Raw genomic sequence first — 17,801 nt, 5'->3', positions numbered from 1 at the left:
GGGCAGGGGGGTCAAATAGTCCCAGCCAGTTCCTTTGTCTCCCAGAGAGATATTTCTGTTAAAGTTACCTCTCAGGGAAGCACTCTGAGAAGAGCAAATAATCTTCCCCCACTCCCCCATGTGTCAGGTGTTTTTCAGATCATTGTTTCTATGTTCCAGGAGCAGCATAGTGCCTTCACGGCTCTATATTAGCCAAACATGCTGAATTCTAAAACTCCAGGCTTTAAGCCCTGATGGTTGCAAGAACTCACCAAAATCGTACCCTCTCATTTTCCCAGCCATGGCTTTAGGAAAATGTTTGCCTTGTGCATTCCCTTATGCTCTACTCTCTCTCTCTTCTCTGTGACCACAGCTCCTTCCCCTTCATAGCATCAGTGATCTATTTCTCCTCTAAACCGGTCTCCACACTTCCTACCTTCTATCATGTGACTCCTCTCTCCCTTTAGTTGTGGAGTTTGTTCTGTCAGTCTTCAGGTTGATTTCTGGAGTATTTAGAATTATTTGATAGTTATCCAGTTGTGTTCTTGGGAGTAGATGAGCCTAGCATCCTCCTACCCTGCCGCCATCTTCTCTTAGAGTTGGTTTTTCTAAGGTTTCTTTCCTTGGCTTGCAAATGTCCACCTTTTGGCTGTGTCCCCACATGGTCTTCACTATGTGCGTGCACACTCCTTGTGTCTTTTTGTATGTTTAAATATCTTCTTAAAAAGCATACCAGTCAGAATGGATTAGGGCATACCCTAGCTACCTCATTTTAAGTTTATCACCTCTTTGAAGGCCCTATTTCCCCATTTTGAGTTACATAATTAGGAAACAGGAATTTTCTGGGGGGTACGGAAGGAAAATGGACCCTCAACAAACTGTATCTAACACTTACAAGTAGTAAGCAGCAGGTAATGAAGAATATGATGAAATCCCACAGTAGAGCAGAAAGCCAGTATACAGGGACAGAAACCCCACTCAAAAGTTGGATGTGCTTTGCTTTAGTGACTCGTTCAGTCACTGTCAGGAGAGAAAAGCCACTGATTAAAAGAGCCATGCCAAAATGTATATATAAGGCCACCTGGACTCCATCCGATAATCTACAGAAGGGAAAAAAGTAGATATATCAGGAAATCAATATAGCAGAAAACATAAATTTCTACCAATAGCTATTTTTAATCATGTAAATATAATCATGCAAGATAGGAGAGATACATTTAAAATATCAAATTGTAGGGGTACCTGGGTGGCTCAGTTGCTTAAACATCTGTCTTTGGCTCAGGTCATGATCCTGGGGTCTTGGGATCTAGCCTTGAGGTGGGGAGTCTGTTTTTCCCTCTCCCTTGACCCTCTCCCTTGCTTCTGCTCTTGCTCTCTCTCACTCTCTCAAATAAATAAATCTTTAATAAATAAGGAAGATATGGTCCACATATACTATGGAGTATTAGCCTCCATCAGAAAGGATGAATACCCAACTTTTGTATCAACATGGGCAGGACTGGAGGAGATTATGCTGAGTGAAATAAGTCAAACTTAAAACACACACACACACAATCAAATATTACTTAGCCTTAAAAACAAGATCTTACCATTTGCAACAACACAAATAGACCTCAAGGGCATTACGCTTAAATGAAATAAATCAGACAGAAAAAGACAAAAAGAAAAAAGAAATACCAAATTTTAATAAAAAGAATAACTTACGTTCTACTTTGTTTTTTATCCTTAAAGTGTGGCTGAGGTTTATTGAAGACGGTTATGGAAGCATTAGAGCCAGCAATTGTCATGAGGAGAATATTGTCTAATATTGCCAGGGTAAGAGATGGTGAATGATATGCCTGATTGTTGAAAAGACCAGTAAGAATTATTTTATTTGTCTTCACCTCAATGGAAAATGCGACAATGCACAAGTGAATACAATCTTCATTTTCCATTAAGTATTTCAGTAGATCACCTAGGATGAGGAAATAACATTGGTCAGATTACCCACGAAGAAATCATCTACAATATATGTTGGGAAAAGGAACAAATAATTTTACTTTGTTCTCATCCCTTTCAAGTTTCTTATGATTATTTCAAACATTTGTTATTCTCTTCAAACATTTTATGATTAAATTCCAAGCTCTCTCAATTCCTAGTCTATGACCTAGATTGCTACTTCACTGAGAAAACACAGGCAACATGGTATAGATTTTCTTAACTTATCTATCTTTTGTTTTTAAAGATTTTTTTTTTTTTTTTACTTATGAGAGAGAGAGTGCATGAATGGGGAGGAGAGGGAGAAGCAGGCTCCCTGCCTAGGACCCTGGGATCATGACCTGAGCCAAAGGTAGATGTATAACTGACTGAACCAACCAGGCTCCCCTAATATACCTTAAAAACATCTGTAAGCATTTCCACTTACAGATCTTATTGCTTAAAGCAGAAAATAAAACCATGAAAATTTTAAAAGCTGGATTAAATAAATAAGAAATCACCTCTTTGAAAGTACTAGATATCTAAAAAAGAAATGTTGATCATTTGGGAGATAAGCCCTTAGAAGGACTGAAATGCATTGAATTGAGCCAAACATTCCAAACCCTCTTTTTCTTTAAGGCATTTTAGATTTATAAGTGATGGAATGCAGTGGTAAATCCTCAAGCTCTCAGGGGCTATACTGTAAGAGTGAGTAACATATAGGTCAGTTCATATAAAAATTTCAAACCAGTCTCAAGGCACTTAAATCCCTAATTGGATTTAGATCTTCCCTTAAACTCAGTGCTTTTTAGGAGTTAAATTAAACTTCCTCTGGAGAAGATAAACTCAAGTAGAGTCTACATAATTTTCATACATACATCTGGCATTCCATTAAAAAATTACTAGGTATACCAAAAAACAGAACCAAGAAAAAGCACAGATTATAGAAATAGATCTACATATAAACTAGATATAAGAAACAGAATACTTACCAGAGAACTGGAGTCCACAGAAAATATCAAACATTTATGTTAGAATTGAAAAATATAAACATCAATTATGATTAAGAAATGGCAGGTTGGACACAAATGAAGAGTAGACAGGAAACTGGAAGACAGGTTAATTAGAAAATACTCAGCTAGTGAGATACCACCTCACACCAGTCAGAATGGGTAAAATTAGCAGGTCAGGAAAAGATAGGTGCTGGTGAGGACACAGAGCAAGGGGAACCCTCCTACACTATTGGTGGGAATGCAAGCTGGTGTAGCCACTCTAGTAAACAGTATGGAGGTTCCTCAAATAGTTGAAAATAGAGCTACCCTATGACCCAGCAATAGCACTACTGGGTATTTACCCTAAAAATACAAATGTAGTTATCTGACGGGGCATGTGCACCCCAATGTTCATAGCAGCAATGTCCACAATAGCCAAAATATGGAAAGAGCCCAGATGTCCATCAACAGATGAATGGATAAAGATGTGGTATGTATGTGTGTGTGTGTGTGTGTGTGTGTGTGTGTGTGTGTATATATATATATATATATATATATATATATATAAAATGAAATATTATGCAGCCATCAACCCCCCCCCCCCCGAAAATCTGGCCATTTGCTATGGCATCGATGAAACTAGAGGATATTATGCTAAACAAAATAAGTCAATCAGAGAAAGACAATTATCATATGATCTCACTGACATGAGAAGTTTGAGAAATAAGACAGAGGATCATAGGGACGGGAGGGTAAAATGAAACAAGAGAGGGAGACAAAGCGTAAGAGACTCTTAGGGTGCCTGGGTGGCTCAGTTGGTTAAGTGACTGCCTTTGGCTCAGGTCATGATCCTAGAGTTCCGGGAATGAGTCCCGCATCGGGCTCCCAGCTCCATGGGGAGTCTGCTTCTCCCTCTGACCTTCTACCCTCTCATGCTCTCTCTCACTTTCTCTCTCTCTCTCTCAAATAAATAAAATCTTTAAAAAAAGAGAGAGAGAGAGAGACTCTTAATCTCAAACTGAGGGTTCCTGGAATGGAGGGGGATGGGAGGGATGGGGTGGCTGGGTGATGGATATTGGGGAAGGTATGTGCTATGGTGATTGCTGTGAATTGTTTAACACTGATGAATCACAGACCTGTATGCCTGAAACAAATAATACGTCATATGTTAGTAAAAAATAAAAAATAAAGAAAATACTCAGCTAAGGGGTGCCTGGGTGGCTCAGTCTGTAAGTGTCTGCCTTCAGCTCAGGTCATGATCCCAGGGTCCTGGGATTGAGCCCCACATCAGGCTCCCTGCTCCATGGGAAGCCTGCTTTTCTTCTCCCACTCCCCCTGCTTGTGTTCCCTCTCTCACTGTCTCTCTCTGTCAAGTAAATAAATACATTCTTTAAAAAAAAATGCTCAGCTCAAAGCAGAGAGAGAAAGAGAATGGGAAACAAAGATAAAACATAATTTACCAATATTAAAAATGACTTAGGGGAAATCACTACAGATACTGAAGACATCAAAACAGTAACAAAGGAATACTGTGAACGACTCTACAAACATAATTTGACAATTTAGATGAAATAGAACACTTCTTCAAAACACACAAACTACAACAGCTCTCCCAATATAGGTCATTTGAATAATTGTAATTCTTAAGGAAATTTAACTCATAAATTAAAAATTCCTCCCAAAGGAATCTCTAGATCTAAATGTTTTCACTTGATTTTAGCCAAAAGGCTGAGAAGCAATTGGGTCTAGATGTTTTCACTGGAGAATTCTACAGAATATTTAAGGAAGAATCAACATTTATATCTTTCAGAAAATACAGGATGAGGGAACATTTCTGAATTCATTTTATCAAGTTAGTATTACTCTGATAGAAAAATCATAAAAGACATATCAAGAAAAAGGAAAATTAAAGACCGATATCTTTCACAAAAATAATGTAACACCCCTTAACAAAATATTAGCAAATAAAATTCATTAATATATAGAAAGAATTATAACTATGGTCAAGTGGGGTCTATTCCAGGGATTCAAGGCTATCTCAATATTTAAAACTCAGCCAGTGTTATTCACCATATTCACTTCAGGCTGAAGTAGAAAAATCATTAATAATCATATAAATTTATACAAAAAATTTTGACAAAACTTAGTAATCATTCATGAGAAAGCTCTGGAAAAAAGGTTATAGAGCTAAACTTCCAGACTTTTATAAAGAACATCTAAAACATCTCTACAGCTAAGATTATACTTTTGATGAAAGACTGCATACTCTCCCCCTAAAACTGGGAACAAGGGAAAAATGCCCATTCTCACCACCCTGATTCGGTACTGTGAGTTAAGGGAGTAGGAGAAGAGTAAATGAAACAAGATGGGATTGGGAGGGAGACAAACCATAAGTGACTCTTAATCTCACAAAACAAACTGAGGGTTGATGGGGGGAAGGGGGTTGGGAGGGGGGTGGGATTATGGACATTGGGGAGGGTATGTGCTATGGTGAGTGCTGTGAAGTGTGTAAACCTGGCGATTCACAGACCTGTACCCCTGGGGATAAAAATATATTATATGTTTATAAAAAAAAAGAAATCTATTCTCCCATTAATAAACATTCTTTTTTAAGATTTATTTATTGGGGGGGCAGAGGGAGAAGGGAAGGGAATCTCAAGCAGACTCCACTCTGAGTATGGAGCCCCACACAACCATGAGATCACTATCTGAGCCCAAACCAAATGTGGATGCTCAACCCACTGTGCCACACAGGTGCCCCCAAAACATTTTCTTGTAGTTATAAAGGATTTCTTGCTCTATCTTTATCCTAAAAAATTCAGTTAAAAAAGGCATGCAGGTGGGATTAGAAACCATATAAAATTAGTAGAATTCAGTTATACAAGGTTCTGTAACTAAGATAATTAGGGCACAACTTAGAAAAGTACATGTAGGGGCGCCTGGGTGACTCAGTGGGTTAAGCTGCTGCCTTCGGCTCAGGTCATGATCTCAGGGTCCTGGGATCGAGTCCCGCATCAGGCTCTCTGCCCTGCAGGGAGCCTGCTTCCCTCTCTCTCTATCTGCCTCTCTGCCTACTTGTGATCTCTGTCAAATAAATAAACAAAATCTTTAGAAACGAAAAAAGAAAATTACATGTAAGTTTCTTAAAACAAAGTGAGATTGGTTAAGCCTAAGTATTATCTGCCTATGTCTAGATAATTTCTAGCTAATGAACGAAACAATAACAATTGAAAATGGATATCAGTGTGGCTACTGTGTATTCTATTGCATTTAGTCTCATTATCAATATAACAAACATATTCAGTTAGTCATTTCACTTTTTAAAATAAGCAGTATACTGTAATTTTTAAAAAATAATGATTTTGGGGGCGCCTGGGTGGCTCAGTGGGTTAAGCCGCTGCCTTCGGCTCAGGTCATGATCCCAGGTCCTGGGTTCGAGCCCCACATCGGGCTTTCTGCTCAGCGGGGAGCCTGCTTCCTCCTCTCTCTCTCTGCCTGCCTCTCTGCTTACTTGTGATTTCTCTCTGTCAAATAAATAAATAAAATCTTTAAAAAAAAATAATGATTTTATCCTTTATGCTCTGTGCTTTTGTGTGACCCTGGTTAACAAATGCTTACTTACTATTTATAGTGGAGGAATAATAGGGACAATTACTTGTAGTCAGCCAACCTATTACTTGTAGGTTGTAGAATCAGTATTATAAGGAACAATAATTTCTAAAATGTATTTTCACAACAGAACCTTAATGACAGGGAAAAAAGAACCACACAGGTTTGCCAGTAATGCAGGCTGTTTGCTAACTCAGAAGAACACTGTTCATCAGGTGGCAGTTAAAAAGAATATATATATATATATATATATATATATATATATATATATATATATAGTATCTAAGAGGAAATGATGACTTGAAAGAGAATAGACTTTATGATCAGAGAGGTAATGCCATGCAGTGAGTGATTTGCAGACATCAGGTAGGACAAGTTAAATTCAAGTCTCTGTATTTACTACATGTCAGATTTGGTGCAAACTTCTGAGCTTCCTTAAATGTCAGTGCTCCTCATTTAACTGATGTCCATAATAAAAATACCTACTAAATCGGGGTGATTGCTCAGGTTAAATGATATACAGGTAAAATACTTAGCTGGGTTCTTGCCAAAAACAAATGCTCAGTAAATGTAAATTTTTATTATTACTATCTTAAAAATAAATGTATTCAGAGGAGCTATCATATTGAGTATTTATACTATAACTAATATACATTTGACCTTCTTTGCAATTCATACAACCAGATCTTCATCTAAGAGCAGCAGTCTTTTATACCTAATGAGTCTTACCTTGTACTTCCTTAAGCGTGTGTTTGTGAGACTCTAGCATACTCCTAAGATGTTTTAGGAAAATCAGGGTCAAATTAGAATTCCCAGAAACAGAAAAAGGCACAATTGTTCGGCCATATTGATCCAAATCCATTTGTCTGGGCTTTTCATCATTATTATGTAAAAACTTATCAGCCTTTGAGAGAAAAGTAAAGGAACCTAGAAGTGCCAGGATCTGTAGCAAAATCAGTTTCCAATTCCGCCAACTGAACATTGCCCTTTTTATGAACAGGGCACAGAACTGCTGGTGATAGAGGGAATACTAAAGAAGGAAGAAAGACATAATATTACAATATTCATGGACCCAAACAGATCATTCATGATCAAATTCATTAAGATGAATGAACACTCTGGAATTTTATGTACAAGACATATAAAATTTATCTAAATAAATACTGAGTATAAGAATCTAAGCACAGTATGATATTACATAAGCATATGATCAGTCTTTTCCTTATGTGGCAGGGGTCAACAAACCATGACCTGTTTATGTAAATCAAGTTTTCCTGGAACACAGCTATACCCATTCATTTCTGTGTTGTCTATGGTTGTTTTTGTGCTACGAGGACAGAATAGAGCGATTGCAAGGGAGACCACGTGGCCACCCCCACTTTACATATCTATTATTCCCTTATGTTAAGTTTGCCGACCTCTGTTGTAAGGTATTAAATAGTGTTTAAGGTCTGCCTTTTCATATAATACACCTGAAATTGCAACAGGATGATTTTCCCCAGACTCTTAACACTAGAGAAAACCAGGCTTCTTTATAGGATGAAGAGCTAATTAGAAGGAGAAGGAAAGAAATGCTGGGCAACTCATAGGGACTTCCCATGCTGAGAACTGCACTCATTAGGGAAAGATCCCTTATGCATTATCAATTCCCATTGCAAAAACTTATAATATTGGGCATGTTTGATTACCAAAAATCATGCTCTTTCCAGTTCACTCCAGCTTCAGTGAACTATCAAATTTCTGGGTTAGCAATTTGGAAAAAAAAAAAAAAAAGAATTCTAAGACATTAAAAAACAAAAAACAAACAAACAAAAAAACAACCCTGAGGAATAGCAATGGTGAGAGTGAGAGCTGAAATTTTTGCCTAGACTTCATTGCTTCTGCGTTGGGAAATAAATTAGGTTATGGTACAGACTGCTCCCTGTCTGGTAGGGTGTAGTGGTTAAAAACTCCACAGTACCTTTGTTCAAATAGTAAACAAAAATGTACTTCCTGTGCCCTAATCAAGTAAATATACATCAGGTTTCTTAGCAAAGGCCCTTACCCCAGTATTAAACATAATAGCAGGGATTTCATTCATGGTAGAAAAATTGCTTGGCATACTCCAATTCTGGTTCTTAACTGAGACTTCACTCATCACAGAGGGAGGTGGAGTTTGGGTAGCTTGGATACCTGTTTGTGAATCTTCCAGATTACTGACTCTACATAAAAAAAAAAAAATAGCACAAATCATTTAATTTCAACTCTACCCTCATAATATCTTGTTTGGAGAATGTGAGTTAACAACATTCAACTCAGAAGGCTCTGGGTTTGCTTACTGACTTGGCAGGGGCATTATATGGAGGCCACAGCGTAACTCTGCTAGAGGAGTGGTTCCCAAACACCAGTCACAGGACTGCTGGCAGACCATAGTAAGGCTAAGAAAATTAGGGCAAAGCTATTGAATGTTTCATTAAGTTGAACTGATTCAAGTTAAAGATTAACATCTAATTCATACTTTGGATAAACCAAAATATCTGTTCTTTTTAAAAAATGATAGTGGTGTTTTTTTCCAGGGTTATTACCATAAAAAAAAAAAAAATCACATCAGTTCTCTTACCTCTCCACACCTCTTAATTTTCTAATGTGTGACTCTGAGTTTGGGGAGTTTAAAAAAGGGACCACGATGTGGTTCTTCCTCCCCAATGGTTTTTATTTTCCCTATGCATCCTTGCTCACCTAAAAAAGACTTCTTCCATGGTAGTAATAGAGGCACCAAAGCTAGCAATGCCTAAGTCATATCGTCTCTTTTCCAGATCAGTAAATAGAGCTTCAAAGCTAGAATATGAATAGAAAAGAAATAATAAGGGGAAGGAAAAGTGAGAAGGGGAGGAATAAAAGTTAGTACCAAAATCAGAAGATTTTCATATTATTCTAAATTGATTTCCCTTCAGCAGCAGGGACAATGTAGCTCATTCTTCACTTCGGTTCTTAATACAGAAACAAGTAAACTGCTCTTGCAGTTTCTCACCCTAGTTCTTGAAAACACATAATTTTGGTCTTCTAATAAACTACCAAGAGACTCTATCTGCTAATAACTCTAGCTAGCTCACGTGAATTAACTTATCACAGACATATAAATGCTATGGTTCTTATTATTCAGTAAGTTTTTTAAAAGATTATTCAAATTAACAGGAGAAAAAAGTCACTCACATAGACAATGGAGAAGGTGCAGTAGAAATGGGAGGCATAGATAGAATCAAGTGATTCAAGAGTCAAGAAAAACCATGGAATTTGAGCCAGATGCAGCATAGAGACATCAAGGTGTTTAAAGAATAGTTTCCCTGGGAAGAATTTACAGTGCTTCACATTTATAAGATGATCTTTTCCAAAAACCTCTAGGTCTCAAAACCTAATATATATATATTATATTATATATAATATATATATATACTAAAAAAATATATATTCAGTGAGGACCATGTAAACTATGTATGCACACTCTCAATGTTGGAGGAATTCAAAATTCCCTCTTTTGGAAGATCAAAATTTCCTCCATATTCAAACTATCCATTAACAGCTTAATGAATATATTCTGGTATGATATTATGAAAGAGAAAGATGCAGTAAAGTGCAGATTTCCCCTCGAGTTATCTGAAAAATGGGAAGTCCTAAAAGTCCTACCATAAACAGTTGACCAAAAATGCAGGTAAGTAAACAGAACAAGATTCAGAACATCATTATGATAGGATTTCACTTCTGTTAAGTTATAAAACTAGGGGTGACTGGGTGGCTCAGTGGGGTAAAGCCTCTGTCTTCGGCTCAGGTCATGATCCCAGGGTCCTGGGATCGAGCCCCACATCGGGCTCTCTGCTTAACAGCTCTCTCTCTCTCTCTGCCTGCCTCTCTGACTACTTGTGATCTCTGTCTGTCAAATAAATAAATAAATTTTTTTTAAAAAAAGTTATAAAACGAATTATTATTATTGTATTCGTATCAATATATGTATGTGATGTACAACATATTATACTCATGTCAGTAAATGCATGTAATGATCCTGAAAAAAAACACAGAAATTTGCCTGGTGATTATTCCCATAGGGAGTAACTATGGCAGACTTTCCTAATTCATATACTCCAGAACTAAATAAGTTTCTTGATTTTTGTCATCATGCAATCACGTGTCAACTAGCATACCCTTGGCTCCTTAGTGATATGGAGTAAAGATAAAGACAGTAAAGACAGTAATAGAAAGATAAATTTAAAAAACTGTATGAGCCAATCATAATGTGAAAAACATACTAATATACGTTTTATTATATATAAAATATAAAATATATATTTAACAAATATAAGTATATATATTATATATTATACTTGAGAGGAACACAAAAAAAATTAAAAAGAAAAATTGATCACCTTGAGTATAGCTGTTTTTCCCATTTTGTTTTGTTATTTATTATATATATGATACATATATATTGAATAAATATACATAGTTATAAAGACAACATATAGTCTACGTAAGATAAGAATACAGAAAAATTTTTAAAAAACAGAAAAAAACGTGACCACCTAAAGTATACCACTGTTAACATTTGATGTACTTACTTCTATCCATTACAAAGTTTTTTTCATTACATATATTTTTAAATAAAGATTTTTTTTACTGAGACATAACAAAGTATACTACTTGTAAATGAATTTCCACATAAGTACATACATACATGATAACCATCCAGGTAAGATAGAGAGCATTTCCAGAATAACAAAGGGGGATCCTAACAGGTCCTTTCTTAGTCAATAACTTCTTTCCTAATGCCCTCCCACCGCATGTGTGTGTGTGTGCACATGCACACGTGCACACACACACACACACCCCTACACATCTTATGGTATTTTTTTTTTTTAAGATTGTATTTATTTATTCGACAGACAGAGATCACAGGTAGGCAGAGAGGCAGGCAGAGAGAGAGAGAGAGGAGGAAGCAGGCTCCCCGCAGAGCAGAGAGCCCGATGTGGGGCTTGATCCCAGGACCCTGGGATCATGACCTGAGCCGAAGGCAGAGGCCTTAACCCACCGAGCCACCCAGGCACCCCTCTTATGGTAATTTTATTATTTTTAAAAAGACTTTAAGTAATGTCTAAACCTAATGTGGGGCTCAAACTAACAACCCTAAGATCGAGAGTCACGTGCTCCAATGAGCCAGCTAGACACCCCTCTTATAGAGGTTATTTTAATTTTAGAATTACATAAAGATTTTTTTCTTTTCTTGAACTTCATATAAATGGAATCCTGCAGCCTGTACTTTTTTATCCAATGTCTCAATGTCTGTGAGAATTTATTCATGTCATATATACCACAAGCTTATTCTTTTTTATTGCTATATTCTTCCATTTTCCTTTTGATGGACATTTTGGTGGTTTTGGTTTGGAGCTATTATGAATAGTGTCTACATATATAAATACTCTTTTACATCTCTTCTGATGGACATGTGTTTTTAAGGTATATAGTAGGAATAATTGCGGGGTCATAGGATAAGCACATACTTAGCTTAGTAAAAAAAGATCACTCATTTTCCAAAGCAGTTTTACCATTTTATACTTCTATCAGCGATGAGATCCATTTACCATGTTCATATGTTAAAGGCTGTCTTTTTAGTTTCAGCCATTCTTGTGGGTGTGTAGGGTTAATGTACTGGTTGGCCTCTTTATTTTTTGCAGGTTTCCTCATAGTCCTGGGAAGAATTTTTGGCATAGCAGTTCTCTTTTAGTAGTTCTCTTTTCTGCCTAAGTATTGGTCAGATCTTTATTAGCTGATCAGGAATTTCACATCATTTTATCTCATTTTCCTCTCCTCCAAACTGTTCTACATTTAGTGCCCTCTTTAATTTGATTGAGACTATACAGAAGAGAATTTCTGAAGTTTCCCATATTGGGAAATTATTTTCAAAGTAGGCATTTCTTATTATTTCTTAGATTAGTGCTTTTATTTCAAAATTCAGTATCTTTTCTACAGCCCATTCTTCTTCCTGCTCTTCCTTAGAAAGAGATTGATATTTATCCAGGACTGACTTAAAATCATATAAAACATATGGAGGAAATTCTGTACAAGACCAAGATGAGTTTTTGCATGATTTAATGATTTATTAGTTATCATTCAAGGTTTTGGGGTGTGTGTGTGTGTGTGTGTGTGTGTTTTGCTCTGAATCAACCATGGGAACATCAGTGTCAATTTCTGAAGTTTAAAATTAGAATGAGATTGGCACATCTCTAGTTTTCTAACTGGTTTGTGTTTTAAACCAACTGTATCACCATGACTATTTGATTTAATCTCTCTCGATTTACTACTGATTTAATCTTAATATTTGGTATAATCTTTCTGAATTTAAGAATCATCTTGTAAACAGAGTCACTTGGAAAAAGGTAAAATTAAGTACATTTTATTTTCTTCCCTTATTTATTGCAAAATTATTTCACTTGAACTAACATTTATTCCTCTGCAATCACTTCATAGTGATGTGAGTGTCTCATACGCACTTCATTACAGCTTGGAAACTTGAACTTCTTTACAGCTGTGAGAAGCACACTGAAAATTTCTCCCTTTCTCCCTGTTTGTTCTTGTATTTTAAATTAAAAGATCATTCTCTTTGCTTGGAAAGATTGAATCAAAACAGGAATTGAAAATTGTCTTTACTTGATGCCGACACTGAAGCTTCCTTTCTTTGAAATTCTTGGTGACAATATTTTAGTCTTTTCTCATTTCTAGGTCCCAACCTCAAAATCTCATGCCTTTAAGACAAGTCAAGGCCAAACTACAGGAAGGTTATCAGGACACTTCTAAAGAGGCCTTGCATAACAATTATCTAGATCTATCATGTATACATTTATTTTCCCTTCTTTTTCTTCCTGGCTAGTATGCTGGATTATCTCAAATACTAGGCTCTTTCTGCTGTACCAAATACATACTTGTAACCCTCATACATCTTTCCAACTTCACAGTTTAGGAGCTAAACCTGCTCAAAACACCCCAAATTAATATTAAATGAACTGCTTTTTAAATCCTTTGAATAACAGATTGGGGTGATAAAATTCCTGATGATATTCTGTATCAACTCTATTACTTATCCTTGTTTATTGAATTTTAGCTCTCACTCTATTTTTTTCAACTTTGGGATCTATGTTCAGAATTTCATTTTTGAAGCTTCCAAACAATCTTGGGTTATGTTACAGAAATTTGCTTTTCTATATATCTTATGTATATTCTATATATGTTGGCTTCTAAGTCTACCAAGATCCTTTCTTCTTCTCTGCCATGAAGTTCACCACGATGTTGTAAATTTCCCATAAAATATCTGATTTTTTTTTGCCTTCAGCCAACATTTTCTTGATTAGCAGATTTAGATTTATAGTATTAGTTTGTTTTTAATTTTCTCCATTCCTCCCCCCGCCATCTTTCTAAGAGGTAATTGTTGGCAACAAACCTCAGAGACACATCAGTAGACCCGCTTTGAGGTGAATGAAATATCTGTTGTGTGTCTATACTTGAATTACTCTCTTTACCATGTTATCTTGTTTAAACCTTGTACCAGTAATAGTACATTTCCTCCTTTTAATTTGTAGGAGTTTCATAAAACGGTATTTGTTTCTTTCTTCTATTGCCACCCACTGGTTTCCCTTTATATTTACAGCCTCTAATTCATGAATTTTAAACATATAAATATTTCCTGATATGTAGCACTATTCTGGTAATTCTTTTATGTCTCTGCATATCACTTCCATTCACTCCACTCCCCAGGCAACACTCTAAACTTAAGCTTCATTCCAACATGTTTCAGCACTGTTTTACAGCAAGTAACAATACTGTTTTAAAATTTCAAGAGTACTTTCCTTGTGAGAGACATTCAATGAATCAGAATACAGATATATGTAACTAAAATGCTTATTCTCTTCCTTATTATTTATTTAGATTTGTAAATAAATCCATACTAGAATAATATCTTGCAAAAAGTTACTATTCAGTTATAAAAATCTTAGCTGGAATGAAAATCACCAAGAATTCAACCATCATTTCATTTTTTTTCATATTATATTCTGACAAAAAAATAGATTCATAGCTATTTCTTTTCCTTTAAATAGTTTTTTTCCATTTCTTAGTTTAAAATATCTCCCTATTAGGGGTACCTGGTTGGCTCAGTCAATTAAACATCCAGCTCTTGATCTTAGCTCAGGTCTTGATCTCAGGGTTGTGAGTTCAAATCCTGTGTTGGGTCCATGCTGGATGTGGAGCTGACTTTTTAAAAAATTGTGTTGTTGTTGTTTTTTTAAATAAAATATCTCCCTGTTAGAAAAACACATTCTTCCCTCCTTTCATGACTTCCAAGTTTATTCTGGAGTCAGTGCATCATTATATGGCCCAGTAATCTAATAGTTCACCTCTTGGATCTTCTTCCTTTTCCTGTTCTCTTAAGCCCCAATGATTAGTAAAAATAGATGATAAAGACCTTCTGCTTTCAAATATGAAGATATGATAAAATATGAAGAAGATACTATAACTATGATGATAAAAGATATCATCTGCTTCAGAATACTTTCATTTCCTGTTTTAGACATTCTTTGAGAATGTCATTTGTGTCCATATGAATGCAGATAGGCAGATAGTGTGATAAGTTTAGGCAAGTGCTTTAACTTTATGTCTCCTTCAGAGAGACTCTGCAGCTTCACATGAATCACAACTATCACAATGGGCCAAAACATCCATTTGGTTCCCAACTTTTCTGAATAAGTCAATCACCATGTATCGCTGAGGATACGTATCTAGAATTTCTAATTCTCCATGATATTTAATTCACTCATTCCAGCTTATGGCTAGAATCTTGATTCCATTCTGCTGCTTGATCACTCTATTCTATGCTGCTGCTTCTCAAGAACTTTCAGATTTACTCAATGAACAATGTTGACAGGATGCAGTTCCTTTTCCTTCTTTTTTGGCTTTTTGAAACATTCCTCCTTTACCTAGAAAAGAGGGCATTAAAACCCTTCATATTCTTCTGGAATATGACAACTGGCTTGAGGAAATACTACAACTACCTACTTATATATTAGAAAAAGATAAAAATATTATACTCTCAAAGTCACTGATGAGTATACTTAGTTTTGATTTCCCTTCATCAGGATGGTTATCTTAGGTAAAGTTATTATTCTTTGTGACTATCTTTGATGAAAAACTGGGCTAGTGAGTGCAGTCAAACTGCCTTTTTACACTGAGTTCCTATCACCTTGGCTTCAAGAGCCACCACTAAAATCATTTTCATCTCATTTATATTTCTGTTCACTTCACTCACCAATTTTGATGCCACCAAAACATACTATCAGTAATAACCAATTAAAACCAGGAATCTATAGCCAAATGTGGCATCCTTCTTTTCAGTGCAAGTGACAGCAATGACTGGAGTTTTGACTTGTTAAATAAACTCTATTTACTAAGATTGAAGAGGCCTGGGAAAGCAATAATGATATCTGGTTATCTAAACATTAATCATTTTGCATTCTCTAGACTCATACCTGTGGGAATACTCTTTGGGTAGAATAAAAGATACTTCTTTATTAACGTTCTTCTCCAAAGTGGCTGTTGGTATATAACGCTGAAGCAATTTGGAGATTTCTTCAACATCACAGTGAGCTTCCTTCACCATGACAATGTGGTATCCCACACCTGAGAAAATCCATTTAGAAAAACAAGTGAAACAATTTTGTATTTCCAATATTCTTGGGAGACCATAGTTGGCTTTCCATGTTTTAGGTGAGCTAGAAGAAGATAAAGCATGTTAATCATATGACTATAAGTCTAAGAAGTCTAATTAGTACTTCTTTCATAATTTCATTAATTTTCTTAGGGACTGATAGAACAGAGATGGAAAAAAAATCTGTTTTTTTTTTTTAAATCATATATTTGGGAAACTTCCATATATTTGGAAAAAAATATATGGCCTTTTATTCTATTGACATTGAGATCTGAGAAGACAAGGTTAATATTCATTAAACAGATATCTATTTGGTGCCTATTATAAGTAAGGCAGTAAGTTAATCAGATAAAAGTCCCTTCCATCAGATATCTGAGAAATCTTTCCAAAGTATTCTCCACCTCCACCAGATGCACTATACTTGTCTTGCAAAGCTGGAGGAAAGGGTAAGAAGTAGAAAAAAAATGTCTCTGGGGCACTCCAGAACTTTGTCGAAAACATTGCAATGGTACTCTGATAGCTCAGGGCAGAAAAAGAGCTGAGAGAAACACGTCTGTGGTACATTAGCCCTTCACTGCAATGGCCCTTTGAAAGTTAGAGAGAGGCAGCAGGGTAGACAGAAAACCTTTAAGGTGAAGAAAACAGTGCAGAAATGGAAATCGAAGAGCATTTGTTAGATACAAAAAGCTGGGAACTGCACTATAGCTTAAAGAGATCTCCATGATCTCATTCATGTACAGATCCCAACCTCTGCTAAGAGCAAAATCCTGATCCTATTACTAAAACATCTGAAGACAGTGATGGAGAGAACCTATACAAAGGTGAATACATCCCAGTATTTGCTCAAATATAGATTATAGTGACTAAGTCTTCCATAATAGTGGCCTAACAGACCAGGGTATACCATTTTCTGGGGATAAATATCAATTACTTTAGTCCCACTATTATTATAGTCACAAATTTAATCATTTAAAAACACATGCAAGGAAACTAGAAAATAGAAACCTAAATATGATGGAAAAAATAGAAAAGCAGAAATAGAAATGTTTTCCAAACAAAGGAAAAATATTATCTCCAGAATATGACTCTATTAAATGGAGATCTACATAATTTACCTGACAGAGTTTAAAATAACATTATAAAGATGCTCACCAATGTCAGGATACCAACACATGAACAAAGCAAGAATTTCAACAAAGAAACAAAGTATAAGCAGTACCAAAAAGAAGTCATAGAGCTGAAGAATATAATAACTAAAATGAAAAATTCATTAAAGGGGTTCAAAAGTGGACTACATAAAGTGGACAAAAGGATAAGTGACCTCAAAGTCAAGTCACTGGAAACTGTTCACTCAGAGGAACAAAAAGAAAAAAAATGAAAAAGAATAAATAAAGCCCAAGAGACTTAGAGTATCACTAAGTAGAACAATATATACAATATGGGAGTCCCATAATGGAGGGAGGGAGAGAGGAAGAGAGAGAGGGAGGAGGAAGATGAGGAGCTAGAAAGTTTATTCAAAGAAATAATGGCTGAAAATTTCCCAA

At 35.8% G+C, this 17,801-nt stretch overlaps 1 protein-coding gene across 2 annotated transcripts in view; it reads right to left on the bottom strand.

Annotated features, from left to right (window-relative positions):
* The window catches only part of LOC125090540 (phospholipid-transporting ATPase ABCA3-like), a 127,559-nt gene that overhangs the window by 50,458 nt on the left and 59,300 nt on the right, over positions 1-17,801 (bottom strand). For both annotated transcript variants that reach the window (XM_047713302.1, XM_047713303.1), the window contains exons 16-21: positions 16,079-16,229; positions 9,255-9,353; positions 8,581-8,737; positions 7,266-7,566; positions 1,684-1,933; positions 875-1,079 (exon numbers count right to left, since the gene is read on the bottom strand). In XM_047713302.1, the coding sequence (XP_047569258.1) occupies positions 875-1,079; positions 1,684-1,933; positions 7,266-7,566; positions 8,581-8,737; positions 9,255-9,353; positions 16,079-16,229 (1,163 nt within the window). The remainder of the gene's footprint in view (positions 1-874; positions 1,080-1,683; positions 1,934-7,265; positions 7,567-8,580; positions 8,738-9,254; positions 9,354-16,078; positions 16,230-17,801) is intronic.

Source organism: Lutra lutra, chromosome 18 (genome assembly GCF_902655055.1).
Source record: "Lutra lutra chromosome 18, mLutLut1.2, whole genome shotgun sequence".
NCBI classification, from domain to species: Eukaryota; Metazoa; Chordata; class Mammalia; order Carnivora; family Mustelidae; genus Lutra; species Lutra lutra.
This window is presented reverse-complemented; position numbering and strand designations above follow the sequence as displayed.